The sequence below is a fragment of the Podarcis tiliguerta genome (assembly GCF_965153285.1).
Source record: "Podarcis tiliguerta genome assembly, chromosome: 14".
Classification (NCBI taxonomy): Eukaryota; Metazoa; Chordata; class Lepidosauria; order Squamata; family Lacertidae; genus Podarcis; species Podarcis tiliguerta.
Genome location: NC_139547.1, coordinates 24,286,833 through 24,301,631, shown reverse-complemented (window position 1 = coordinate 24,301,631; position 14,799 = coordinate 24,286,833). Strand labels below are relative to the sequence as shown.

General features: G+C 44.2%; 1 protein-coding gene across 6 annotated transcripts in view; it reads left to right on the top strand.

The window, feature by feature from the left end:
* The window catches only part of MCTP2 (multiple C2 and transmembrane domain containing 2), a 113,472-nt gene that overhangs the window by 32,395 nt on the left and 66,278 nt on the right, over window positions 1–14,799 (top strand). For all 6 annotated transcript variants that reach the window (XM_083411947.1, XM_083411948.1, XM_083411952.1 and 3 more), the window contains 4 exons: window positions 922–1,064; window positions 3,929–4,005; window positions 5,840–5,951; window positions 7,356–7,391. In XM_083411947.1, the coding sequence (XP_083268073.1) occupies window positions 922–1,064; window positions 3,929–4,005; window positions 5,840–5,951; window positions 7,356–7,391 (368 nt within the window). The remainder of the gene's footprint in view (window positions 1–921; window positions 1,065–3,928; window positions 4,006–5,839; window positions 5,952–7,355; window positions 7,392–14,799) is intronic.

The window sequence follows — 14,799 nt, the reverse complement described above, 5'->3', positions numbered from 1 at the left end:
CAAGAAATCAATCCATTTATAAACTTGGAAACCAATCAGAGGTTTTCTTACAGTCAAGTAGTGGTACATAAATTTTGTTAAATAAATAGTGCTGAAAACGTGGTTGTGCATTATGTATTAATTATTCCTTACTATATTTATATATCTTGATTGTAAAAGCGAAACAAACCTCAACGTGTTTCGTGGAAAGAATAAAACAATGAAATTTTCAGCAAAAAAAAAAGCCCAGTTAAAAACAAGAATTCCAAACCTCAAAAAATAATAAAAACCAGCAATAAGCTGAAAGCCAGATCAAAACACATTGTCAGCATTCTGTACTTCTGGGTAAGGTAAAGGTAAAGGGACCCCTGACTATTAGGTCCAGTCCCAGACGACTATGGGGTTGTGGTGCTCATCTTGCTTTACTGGCCGAGGGAGCCAGTGTTTGTCCGCACACAGCTCATGTGGCCAGTATGACAAAGCCACTTCTGGTGAACAAGAACAGCACACGGAAACGCTGTTTACCTTCCTGCCGGAGTGGTACCTATTTATCTACTTGTACTTTGACGTGCTTTCGAACTGCTAGGTTGGCAGGGACAGGGAAAAAGTTTTTAGCCAGTGCTGAAAAGAGAACAGCAAAGGAGTTTGCCTGATTCCAATCGGCAGGGAGTTCCGAAGTGTGGGTGGTGCCACATTAAAGGTTTGATTTCTCAGACATGCGGAACGAGTAACAATGTCAGTTCCATGTCTAACAGCACTGATGCCATCATAATCACACATCACCATGAATGTACGATAAAAAGGACATCTGGAGAGGTCCCTTAATTAACTTAATCCTCTTCTCATTGTAGAGTGCCAAGATACACCATTTGGGAATTACTGGTTTAGCCAGAATAACGTTTTCTAGATCAACTGAATTCTTTTCATTCTTTCCTTGTTCAGGTACGAGTGACCCTTATGTGAAGTTTCAGTTGAATGGGAAAACGCTTTACAAAAGCAAAGTCATCTATAAGAACCTGAACCCTGTTTGGAATGAAACTGTCATAATTCCAATACAGGCCCTTGACCAGAGACTCTGCGTGAAGGTAAGCTGTTGATTGGAGCGGCCGCCAAATTTTGTCTAAAATGGCCTGGGGAGGGCGGGCTTTTGACCACGGTAAGCTAGAACCTCAGGTATGACAACCCTATCTGGATGCTGATAACTTTTCTTTGACGATCCATGCTCTGGCAAGCATCCTCTCTGGATTGCTGTGGTGCATTGTATATGAGGTTGTCTTTGAATGTCCCTGTTATCATCAGAGAAATGTTGGAGGGTATGGGAAGGTGGTCTAGGAGCTTCACTTGGGCGCCATATTTAAAGCAGTGTTATACCACTATGAACAGTCATGGCACCTCCCCCTAAAAATCCTGGGATTTGTGGTTTGTGAAGGGTGCTGCAATCCCCAAATCCCCTTACAGAACTACAGTTCTCAAAGTGGCTTGACATCTCAGCCCCCATCTCAGAGAAGAGTCTGGTTATAGTTATGCTAGATTTTAGGGTACATTTGAGATTCTCATTTTAAATGGTCTTATTTATAATTTGTTCATCGCTCTGCAGACACATGTTACAGGTGGCTTGTAGATAGAATAAATACACAAATGAAACCTCTCACACCTAAGGAATTATCTTTGAGATGTGCTGTCTACAAGCAGATGGCATCTTGAAAATGCAGAACAGATGATGTTCTCGACTGACGTTGATTCGATTTGAGAATGGCCTCGGAACTTTGCAATTCTCCTCCGTGTTTCTTCTCTGGGTTAACATATTTGTAGACAGAGTGAGTTTCTACCCAGAGTGGCCATAGACTAATCTATTCTAGCCCTTCACCCATAGGTAGAATTTACTACATAGCAACCCCCAGTCCATTTCCTGCATATCTAGATAGGTTCTAATTCTCAACGTAGTTCTTTTCCCGATGGAAAGAAAGCAAGGCCAGACCAGCACTTTCTCAGGAGTGCCACGCTTAATAAGACGGAGCTAGATTTTTATAGTATTTCAAAAGCTTGCCTAACTAGCAGTGGTGATGGGAGAACCCCCCCCCCCCCAAATCTGTACATAATAGGCAAAGTTTGTATTCTTCTGTAAGCAATTTCATGATTTGCATGCAGAAAAGACTTTGGGTTCAACCCATGAGTTGAACAGGATCAAAAATGCAGCACTCCGATTGGTCCTAGAACAACAGGATTCAGAATGCAGCAGTCTGATTGGTCCTGGAACAATAGGATCCAGAATGCAGCAGTCTGATGGGTCCTCAGGAGCCACCCAATCCAACTCCAGGTGGAAGTGAATCCGCAACCTGATTGGCCTACAGGAGAATCCCAGAATTAGCCAATCACGTGGGCCCCATTGTGTAAATAATGTATATAAAGCAGACATTTCCGGGAAACTTCCATTCGCCACTACTATGAGCTGAATAAAGAGCATGAAATTCACACTTGACTCTGAGTTTATTTCAATGGCATTTCAACATTGGGTTAGGAAAGACATGTTTCTGAAACTCTGGAGAACGCCTGCCAGTCTGTGAAGATAGTGCTGAACTAGATGGATAAGAATCATAGAATAGTAGAGTTGGAAGGGACCCCAACGGTCATCTAGCCTAACCCCCTGCAATGCAGGAATCTCAACTAAAGGAACTTGACTTTGGTACAAAGGAGCTTACAGTCCTAACTTTCTGTTGAAAACTGTCTCTTATCCATAGAACAAGCCTTCATAATAGCTGTTGTGAGCACTGCCTATAGATAAAAACACCTATTTCTGGGCATAATCTCAATGAATAGTTTTAACTATCGGTATGTTAGGAACCATCTGTCTGAGGGTGGCAAAGGCAAGCTTTATCCCTTAAAAAAACACACACAACACCAGCAACTTTAAAAGTTAACAGCTTGTCAGGTTTTCTTATTTCTTTTGAGTATTTCTTCAAAGAAAAAAATGTGTTCATAGTTTTTGTTTGAAACTTCCAAAACTGCATTTTAAAAAATAATAATTACAAATTGGTTTTAGGGAAAATTTGAGTTGTTTTGTTGACAAAAGTGAACAAAATATATTGAGGGTTTTTTTTTTTGGGGGGGGGGAGAAGTGCTATGAATACACCTGAAAACGTCTCAGTGGGTTTATTTACATGTAACATGAAACCATGGTTTGCTCAACAAACATCAAGCCATCTCTCAGATGAGCAAACACAGGCCAATTTGCTTCTCCAAAGCTGGGGTTTTTTCCAGTTATCTTGCCTATAGCCTGTTGAATATCTTAACTGTTAAGTTGTGGGTGAACATATCAGACGACACAGCGATTCTTCAAACACCTCTTGTTTATTCACAGGCCAGAACAGAACTGAACTGAAGGGTTCAGCCAGCCTGCTTATATAGAGCTCCACTAGAACACAACAGTAACCATTTTCTGTAACTATCCAATCACTGAACGTCACTTTCAATCCCTTATTTGCATATGTGGACCTGAGTGAAAACTATCTACAGTATCCCCCTGCTGGCCCAGGGTGAGAACTTTAGTACATAACATGAACTGGGATAGCCAAACAAAGCATGACTGAGCAGAATAGTTGGGCTCAAACCAATGCCAAAGTAGAGTTTAAAGCAAGCCATGGTTTGTAAACCCACAACAAACCCTGGCTTTGCATCATTTCAAGACAATAAGCCAGGTTAGTCTGCTTGTCTCTGTTCAGGCATTCAAACAAGCCACACGCTACCTAAACAAACCACAGCTTAATGTTTTGAACCAGGCCAATAAAAGACAATAAAAAATGCGACCAACAGTTGCTTTTCACATGAATTGCAGAACCTGACGTAGAACTAAATAAGAACAAATAGCTCTTTTATCTGAAATGCAGAAATTGTTTCCAGGTGTCCAGATACATATTTCTTTTTCTTCTTCTCCTGTTTCCATATGCATCAGGTGTATGATCGAGATTTAACCTCTTCAGACTTTATGGGTTCAGCAGTTGTCATGCTGGGTGAACTGGAACTGAACAGGTATGCTTAGAGCTTATTAAACATTAATTTGATTTACTTAGGGATGCTGGTTATCCATTCTGTGAGACTCAAAATGCTAAAACCTACAGAATTCTAATTTAGCTTGCTGAATCTTCTCTCTCTTTTTCTTTTAAAATTAAACCACAAGGAATGCATAAACTCTTCAAATTTACAGCTTACATTTAAATTTTTAGACGATATGATTTAGAAATTTGATACTACGTTTCCTCTAGGAGTCTTAAATGAAGAATTGGGAAATTGGGAAAACTAATAATGACCCCCCCAAACAAAAAACAAAAACAAAAATAACAAAAACAAAACAAAACAAAAAGAACAAAAATAAATTGATAAGTGCTTAGTTACCTAAATTCATATACAGTGGAACTTTGGTTCTCAAACACCTTGGTACTCAAACGTTTCAGCTCCCGAATGCCGAAAACCTGGAAGTAAGTGTTCTGGTTTCTGAACATTTTTTGGAAGCCGAACATCCAATGCGGTTGTCGGCTATTGTTTCCAGGGCGCCTGCGCAAATTGAAAGCCTTGGTTTTTGAACGTCAAACCGTTCGGAAATTCGAGAATCAAGGTACCACTGTATATTTAATATACTTATTTCAATACCCTGTATAGGTCTGTACAATTATTTTTTTACTTGTGCCAATAAAAGGTAAAGGTAAAGGTACCCCTGCCCGTACGGGCCAGTCTTGACAGACTCTAGGGTTGTGCGCCCATCTCACTCAAAGAGGCCATGGGCCAGCGCTGTCCGAAGACACTTCCGGGTCACGTGGCCAGCGTGACATCGCTGCTCTGGCGAGCCAGAGCCGCACACGGAAACGCCGTTTACCTTCCCGCTAGTAAGCGGTCCCTATTTATCTACTTGCACCCAGAGGTGCTTTCGAACTGCTAGGTTGGCAGGCGCTGGGACTGAACAATGGGAGCGCACCCCGCCGCGGGGATTCGAACCGCCGATCTTTCGATCGGCAAGCCCTAGGCACTGAGGCTTTAACCCACAGCGCCACCCGTGTCCCACTTGTGCCAATACCCTTTCTCAAATTTATGAAAGAAATATTGCAAGCAAATTCAAATTAGAATTTTGTTAATAATGTTTGTCTCTAAATTCATATAAGCTCTATGGTACACAAAGTGTGGGTGCAACTCTAGGTCACTGTGATTCCACCCCCCATCGTTCAGCCTGGACACTGAGGTCCAGCTCTGAGGGCCTTCTGGCGGTTCCCTGCCTGCAAGAAGTGAGGTTGCAGGGAACCAAACAGAGGGCCTTCTCGGTAGTGCCGCCCACCCTGTGGAACGCCGTTCCATCAGATGTCAAGGAAATAAACAACTATCTGACTTTTAGAAGACCATCTAAAAGCAACCTTGTTTAGGGAAGTATTGAATGTCTGATGTTTTATCGCATTATTATTATTATTATTATTATTATTATTATTATTATTTATCTCCTTGGCCTCAAAACATTGTCCATTCTTCTTTCTATTCCCTCTGGTCTCTCATGCAGACACCTTCCTTTTTCTTTATAACGACTGCTCTAGAACAGGGCTGGCAAAACTGTTATCCTCCAAATGTTGTTGGACTCCAATTCACATCAGCCTCAGGCAGCATAGCTAATGGTCAGGATTGATGGGAGATGTAGTCCAGCAAGACCTGGAAGGCCAAAACTGCCCCACCTCTGCTCATTTAAATAATATGTAAATCATGCACATTAATAGTAACAGGCTATGGAGAACAGAAATAGCATCCTAGTGGCACCATATAATAGTTGGTGGCTGTCTGCTGTGATCTTAAAGACAGTCTTTGGCTAAATAAACTCTTCTGCTTTCAGGACTAGTGAGTTGACCCTAAAACTGGAAGATCCAAACAGCTTAGAGGATGACATGGGTGTGATATTGTTGGACGTGAGGCTTGCTGTGAAACAAGGAGATGTTAAAAGAAATGTAAGTGGTTCAAGAGATGGCTCTCTTATCCTTCCCCAGGAAAAATAACTGGCATCAGGACAGGTGGGAAGATGAGCAAGTGTCCCTGGCAGGGCATGGAGGCAGGTAGGACAGGTGCACTGCATTCATTGGGGCCGCACTCTGTGCAGTGCCAGAGCGCAGTGCCAGAGCACATGATTTGCATGCAAATGATGGTTCCAGACACAATCCCTGACTGCTTCTTTCGAAACGGCACCTTAACCACCTGCCTCTCCCTTTACTCCTTGCCATAGCATCCCCACCCCCCCTAGAGCTCAACAAAGCCACCCCTCCCTCTCTTCTTGTTGTTGTTTAGTTGTTTAGTCGTGTCCGACTCTTCATGACCCCATGGACCAGAGCACGCCAGGCACTCCTGTCTTCCACTGCCTCCCGCAGTTTGGTCAAACTCATGCTGGTAGCTTCGAGAACACTGTCCAACCATCTCATCCTGTCGTCCCCTTCTTGTGCCCGCCATCTTTCCAAACATCAGGATCTTTTCCAGGGAGTCTTCTCTTCTCATGAGGTGGCCAAAGTATTGGAGCCTCAGCTTCACGCTCTGTCCTTCCAGTGAGCACTCAGGGCTGATTTCCTTAAGAATGGAGAGGTTTGATCTTCTTGCAGTCCATGGGACTCTCAAGAGTCTCCTCCAGCACCATAATTTAAAAGCATCAATTCTTCGGCAATAAGCCTTCTTTATGGCCCACCTCTCACTTCCTCCCTCTCTTAGACCATGCCAAACCTCCACAGCTCACCTGGGCTGCTTGCCTGAGCTGCCCACCCAACTGCCCATCCCGCAATGGCTCAGCGGTTCTGAGAGTCCAGTTTTCACTGCCACCTGTCTGTGGCCACAGCAGACTATTACATACATTTTCATTGTATGTAATAATACAACATAGTAGCTTTAAAAATTGTACTGTTTTTAGTACATCTTTCTAGGCCTCCTTTGAGACATATGGTTGAAAAGGAGGTTACAAACATTTAAAATGTTCTATCTATGCAGGGTCTTTCTGATAGCATTTGTAGAGCTTAAGAATCTGCAGGAGATACAGTGGTACCTCTGGTTACGAACTTAATTTGTTTCGGAGGTCCGTTCTTAAGCTGAAACCGCTCTTATCCTGAGGCGTGCTTTCGCTAATGGGGTCTGCCGCTGCGCACGCGCCTCTGACGCGCAATTTCCGTTAACATCCTGTGGCAAAGTTCGAAACCAGAAGCAGCTACTTCCGGGTTAGCAGAGCTCGTAACCTAAGCGTTCGTAACCAGAGGCACCACTGTATGAGCTCTTCTCAAAGGCTAGGCTTAGTTGCTAACTCTCTCCACCTTTTTGTCCCTTTCTGCTTCCCTCCTCCTCTGCCCCATGGATGCTCTGTTTGGGGATGTGACAAACAGAGATGGATGAACCGAAGAAGGCGTTCTACCCCCAAGGTAAGTTGCCTGCCAACTCCCCTCAATGTGCATCTGGAACTCTTGCAGTCTTGTTCTCCTGTCTTCTTCCCAAAGTTACTGATTTGGGTAACACTAGCGCACTGGTGGAATAACTGGAGAGGTGTATGAGTGGAAAGCACGTGTTCCTCTTTTCTCCATTATTAACAAAATTTGGCCATTCATTTATTCCTCAGAATCCAGATTATATTCTTCCCAAAGTGTTTTCCCATCCTTTCCCATTTTTTATTTATTTATGATTTTCAGTTATATACCGTATTTTTCGCACCATTGGACGCACTTTTTCCCTCCTAAAAAGCAAGGGAAAATGTGTGTGCGTCCTATGGAGCGAATGCAAGGGGGAGGCAGGCGGGAAAAGCCCCCAAGAGCCGCACACAAGCTTCGTGCGCTCTTGCGGGCTTTTCTCCAGGAGGGAGAAGGGACTGACTGGCCGCATCGGTCTGTTCTCCCTCCTCGGGAAAAGCCCCAAAGAGCGGCGCCCTCTTTAAAGGCTGTGCGGCTCCTGCGGGCTTTTCTACGAAGTGGGGGAATCCCCCCACCTCCCAGAAAAGCCAGGAGAAGCCGCGCAGCCCCTTTAAAGAGCGCGCGGCTTCTGCAGGAGGTGGGGGAAGCTGCAGCAGATTCCCTCCTCCCGCGCTCCCTTTGAAGCGGCAATGTGGGAGGGGAGCAGCTTACACTGGTGTAAGCAGCTCCTCTCCCACTTTCCTCCTTCAAAGCAACTACGGAGGAGAGAAGGAAGGGGATCATGGATCCGTGATTGCTTTGAAGGAGGAAAGTGGGAGGGGAGCAGCTTACACTCGTGTAAGCAGCTCCTCTCCCACTTTCCTCCTTCAAAGCAACTACGGAGGAGAGAAGGAAGGGGACCATGGATCCTCCGCTGCTCCGTGATTGCTTTTAAGGAGGAAAGTGGGAGGGGAGCAGCTTACACTCGTGTAAGCAGCTCTTCTCCCACTTTCCTCCTTCAAAGCAACTACGGAGGAGAGAAGGAAGGGGACCATGGATCCTCCGCTGCTCCGTGATTGCTTTTAAGGAGGAAAGTGGGAGGGGAGCAGCTTACACTCGTGTAAGCAGCTCCTCTCCCACTTTCCTCCTTCAAAGCAACTACGGAGGAGAGAAGGAAGGGGACCATGGATCCTCCGCTGCTCCGTGATTGCTTTTAAGGAGGAAAGTAGGAGGGGAGCAGCTTACACTCGTGTAAGCAGCTCCTCTCCCACTTTCCTCCTTCAAAGCAACTACGGAGGAGAGAAGGAAGGGGACCATGGATCCTCCGCTGCTCCGTGATTGCTTTTAAGGAGGAAAGTGGGAGGGGAGCAGCTTACACTCGTGTAAGCAGCTCCTCTCCCACTTTCCTCCTTCAAAGCAACTACGGAGGAGAGAAGGAAGGGGACCATGGATCCTCCGCTGCTCCGTGATTGCTTTTAAGGAGGAAAGTGGGAGGGGAGCAGCTTACACTCGTGTAAGCAGCTCCTCTCCCACTTTCCTCCTTCAAAGCAACTAAGGAGGAGGGAAGGAAGGGGACCATGCATCCTCTGCTGGCGAATGCAGCAGATTCCCTTCTCCTGGGCTCCCTTTGAAGCAGCAAAGTGGGAGGGGAGCAGCTTACACTTGTGTAAGCAGCTCCTCTCCCACTTTCCTGCTTCAAAGTGGAGGGAATCCAGTGCAGTTGCGAACAGAGGATCCATGGCTCCGCTTCCTTCCCTCAAAGCAGGGTGCGGGGGTGCAGGGGGGAAAGAGGGCAGGAAATAGAGGCCGGGCAGGAAGACACAACCACACTTTGACCACTGAAAGTCCACCTCAGCCTCCCCAGATTTCCACTGAGATGGCCAGGCTAATCTCGATGGCCATAAGTCAGGCTCAGCATTATTAACTGGACTTAGATAAGCCATGGTTCCCCTTCCTACCCTCCTCTGAGGCTCAATTTAAAGCAGCAAAGTGGACAGGAGCCGCCCGCTTTGCTGCTTTAAATAGTTTACTGCAACATTTGATTCAGAATATTTTTTTCCGTATTTTCCTCCTCTAAAAACTAGGTGCGCCCTATGGTCAGGTGCGCCCTATGGTGCGAAAAATACGGTACATTTCGATAGTTTCCCAATCCTTTTAACATTTCGAAACTCGACTTCCTTCACCCTCTTCCTGCAGTTCCTTAAATTTATTTTTTATATTTCCTGCATATTCTAAATTAACTTACTCACTTATTCATGTACTTTAAACATTTACTCTTATAAAACTGCAGGTTATTACAATAATCCTGCCAATGTTCTTATCTGTTTACAGTTAGTTTGTAAATATTCAATAAACCATTTCCATTTTTTTAAATAAAAAGTTTGTTATCTTGATTTCTTATTTTTACAGTAGGTTTCGCCATTGATACCACTGATAAATCGTTTTTATATAGTTTTCTCTTAAACCATAGCATGCTGTGAATTTTATGTCCGTATTCCACAATCATTCCCATGTCTATTGCCGAATGTATCATTGAGGAATTTTCCCACCCTTTCTCAAAGGAGTTCAGGGTTGGCATCTCAACCCTATATTTGATCTCTGCAACAGCCCTATAAGGTAGTGCCCTGCTTTCTTCAACCAGAATTCAATTTTGCTTTATTTCATTGGCCTTGGAGATCCCTCAAAAAAATCCCAGACTTCTAAGCTCTAGTCTTCACAGTCCATCTAGTTAAAAAACAACAACTCCATCTCTCTCAATTTTTTGGGTGGTAACGTTTCATGTGTTATTTCTATATTTCTTTTTTTTAAAAAAAAAATAACCGAGACAAAACTTTTGATAGATTGCTTAGTTTGCAAGGTTCTGGCAAAAGTCTCAAGATCTTTCTCCCCCTCCTGCCATCACACACAAATGAAATTTAACAGTTTCCAAAGAGGGTGAACCTAATGTGTGTGTAGCGGAGGCAAAATTATTATTTTGCAAAAAGAAACAAGAGGAGAGAAAGCAGCAGAGGGGAACTCCAAACCTTTTGCCTTTTTCTGTTGCTGTCACTAGAGGGTGGAAGAATGTCAGTACCGTACTTCATACAGAAGGCAGAGTTTGGGATCTGGAGCGAGCTCTTAAGACAAAACAACAGCTCCTGCAACCGTCTGAGAGGCAGTAAAGGATTTTCCCAGAAAGACTACCTGGGCAACACTTGACAAAGCCATATTTCCTGGTTTATTGATTTTCTTGCCACACTAAAAAAAACACTGGCTTTGTACATCAATAACTTTCTTTAGTTAGGAAATGCCAGCTTGTGGAAACATTACTGGCTCTTTCCCACCCCCATTTTTCTTCTTCTTTTTCATTTTTTCTTTTATGTGTGTGTGCACGCACATGGTGGAACATAAAGGCTACAAAAGGAAAATTGTGTGCTGGGGGAATTTGGGTATCTCAGGGAGGCACGGGAGGTTATGGAAGTATGGTCAGGAGGAGCCTGATGGGGCAGAAGAAATGAGGATGGACTGGATTAAGAGACCAGAAGGAAATAAAAAAACAAACCCAAGCACTCTAATGGATCCATATACTTGACACTGGTGTATTCCCCCACCCCCACCCCCCACATCACCTCCACTGCTGCAACACTTCTGACATCTGACAATGTATTAGAAGGAGGAAGAACTCAATATTATTTTCTTCATTTCTGAATGAGGCGACATGATAGAAGTATTTAAAATTATGTATGGTATGGAGACAGCGGAGATATTTTTTTTTCCTCCCTCACTTTATCATAACACAAGAACTTGGAGATGACCAGTGAAGCTGAAAGTTGGAAGATTCAGGACTGGCAAGAGAAAGTACTCGTTTACACGGTGCATACTGAAACTATGGAACTGGCCAGCATCTTTGATGGCTTTAAAAAGGGATTAGACCATGGGTAGGCAAACTAAGGCCCGGGGGCCGGATCCGGCCCAATCGCCTTCTAAATGCGGCCCGCGGACGGTCCAGAAATCAGCAAGTTTTTACATGAGTAGAATGTATGCTTTTATTTAAAATGCATCTCTGGGTTATTTGTGGGACATAGGAATTCATTCTTTTTTCTTCTTCTTTCCCCCCCAAAAATATAGTCCGGCCCCCCACAAGGTCTGAGGGACAGTGGACCGGCCCCCTGCTGAAAAAGTTTGCTGACCCCTAGATTAGACAAAATCATGGGGGATAAGATTATCAGTGGCTGGTAGCCATGATGTCTATGTTCTGCTTCCACGATCAGAAGCTGTAATCCTTCTGAATACTAGTTGCTGGAAACCACAGCTAGGCAGGAGTGTTGTTTGACATAGGTCATAGGACATAGGTCCTGTTGAGAACAGGATGCTCAACTAGATGGGGCCGCTGGCCTCATCCATTTTGCATTCTTATTTTATTCTGTGAATTGTTTATTCTGTGAATTCAGTTAATATGTCTCTTTTAAGGACATGCTGTCTCATTTATAAACGATGCTTTGTTTTTGAAGCTCTCTTGCACGATGCAGCTGAAAGGGGAGTCCTGTAGTGGTTAAAACATCAGGTCTGCAGTTTAGTGGTAGGACATTTGCGTGCAGAAGGTCCCAGCTTCAACTCTCAACATTTCCAGGTAGGGCAGGGAGTGTTTCCTTGCCTTGGGATCTGTTGCAAATCATGGTAGACGATGCTGAGCTAGATGGACCAAGGATGTGACTTGCTATAAGGCAGCTTCCTATGTTCTCAACCTAAACAATATCACAGGAGTGTCATCTAGCCCAGCCCCCTGCAATGCAGGATCACAGCTAAAGAACCCCTAGCAGATGGCCACCCAACCTCTGCTGAAACATCTCCAGTTCAGGAGAGTCCACCACCTTCCGAGGGAGTCAGTTTCACTATTGTACAGCTCTTAGTGTCAGAAGGTTCTTCCTCCTGTTTAGTTGGAATCTCCTTTATTGTAATTTGAATCCACTGGTTTGGGGCTCCCCTCTGGAACAGGAGAAAGCAAGCTTGCTCCATCATCCATGTGACAGCCCTTCAGCTATCTGAAGATAGCTATCATCTCACCTCTCCATATTCTTTTCTCCAGGCTAAACACACCCAACTCTCTGAACTGTTCCTAATCAGACTTGGTTTCCAACGCATTATAATTTGGGTCGGTGTTCTCTGCACCCATTCCAGCTTGTCAATACTGTACCCTTAAACTGTGGTTCCCAGAACTAGACACAGTATTCCAGGTGGAGTCTGACCAAGGTAGACTAGAGCAGTACTATCGCATCCCTCAATCTGGACATTATACTTCTGTTGATGCATCCTAGAATAGCATTAGCTTTTTTTTTTTTTTGCTGCTGCATCACACTATTGACATGTTAAGCTTGTGATTTACTAAGATCCTTTTCACATGTACTGCTATGAAGTCAGGTATCCCCACATCCCATAACTGTGTATCTGCCTAAGTGCAGAACCTTGCATTAGTCCCTACTGAAATTCATTTTGTTAAGGTCGTGCTGAATCCTGAATCAACCTTCTGAGATGTTAGCTACCCCTCCCAGTTTGGTGTCATCTGCAAAGTCTATTAGCATCCCCTCAATTCTGTAATCCAAATCATTTATAAGGATATTGAGCACCTCCAGGCCTAGAACAGAACTCCATGACACCCCACTTGTCATTTTTTTGAGGGATGACAAGGAACTATTAGTGGGCACTCTTTGAGTTGCCCAGCTACAAACGCACTTAACAGTAACATTGTCCAGCCCACATTTTACCAGCTTTACTGCAAGAAAATCATGGGGGACTTTATCAAAAAGCCATACTAAAATCTGGATACATTACATCCACAGCATTCCCCTGATCCACAAGGCATAGGTGTTGTTCACCACTGTTCCTGCTGCCTTGCTGTGCATGTCTCTTGATCCTATGTGTGTGGAAACACAGCACTCTGGGCCTCAATCTTAAACTCTCCTGCTCAGTGCTCCTACAACCATCCTTGTTTACTAGCCCTGTTAGCAAACTTTTGTTGTGAGCGCCTATAGACTTGAGAGCAGCTATGTAGAACTGGTGGCTGCTCACTTCTTGGGAATTATAGTTCTGTGAAGAGTAAGCTACAGTTCCCAGAATTCTTAGGAGACAAAATGTCATTTAAATATGCTTTAGATTCATGTTCTGTACACAGCCTAAATGCAAGTATGCACAAATATGACTTTATATGTTGTGTGAGTGTGTTCAGGAGGGAGAGCAAGTTGAAAATGAAATTGCACTCGAAGAACTCCAGTGTTCCTCCAATATGATCTCCAAATCAGAGGTCAAATTTTTTATTTTTTAAATGAAACCCCTTCTTCCCTCTTTCCCCTCACACCCCCTGTTCTCTGAGTCTGGATTTCACTGACAAGGAAATTACTTCAAGAAATGACCCAATGTGTGTGTGTGTGTGTGTGTGTGTGTGTGTGTTGTTTTGCCTCTCTGGGAGTGAGTTTCAGCTATCCTATCCCATCCTAAGAAAAGAATAAAGAGAAAGGGGAAGAGAAAAAGGTGAGGGGAAAACAGGCTAGGTTTGGAGGGGAGGGGGGCCTCACTTTGGATTTTAAACACAGTGAGCTTCGCACATCAAACAGGGCTGTGCTTTGCGCTAAAATGTTCAAAGTACGGTGGAGAGAGATAAAGGGCTTTGATGGGATGTGGATATTTCCCAGGGACATTGCAAGCAATAATCCAGATGTTCTGCTGTAACGCAACGAGTGTCCACGGATAGAGCAGGAGGTCCCAGCCAAGTGCAGCCTGCTGGAGGGCCTTGGCCTCTCCTCTCTCATGCTGTTCTGCCATATGGAAGCAATCTCCCAGCCCCTTTTAATGGCCAGCCTCGGATTCCGTTTTCGCAGGCCTCACAGAACCTAAGTGGGCCTGTTTTTATCGACAAGTTAGAAAGAAGCCTTTCCAAGACAAACATCCAATTGCGAGGGGGGAGCGGGGAAGAGCGGAATTAGGACATACCAAGCCGCAAAATTATTTTAGAGCATATTTCACGGAAGCGGGGCTGTTTTTCTTTGGCAATTGGCAGATTGTAGGCTTGCCCTTTGATCCTTTGGGGACATTTCCCCCATTTCCTTTTAACAAGGGGGAGTAGAAGGGTGCGGGGGGGGGGGGAGGCTAGAGCAAAAGAAAACGGGATTTCAAATAGTTTGCTGCTTTTAGGGAGAAAACGATCAGTGGGGACTTTGAAGTATGTCCATGGGAACGGGCAGGCTTTTGGTTTTTTTGTCCTGTGAGACAAAACCTTAAAAAGAAAAAGAAAAAAACCCTCTGCAGCTGGATTTATGAAATCTCTCTCTCTCTTTTGTTAAAAAAGTGGGAGTTCTTAGCTTGGTACAAGGAAAGTCAAGATGTGTATTTCCAATGGAATGCCGTGATTGTACAGAAATAAATGGATCTGTGTGTGGGATTGCAGAAGGCATGGATGCTTAGCTTACAAGAAAAA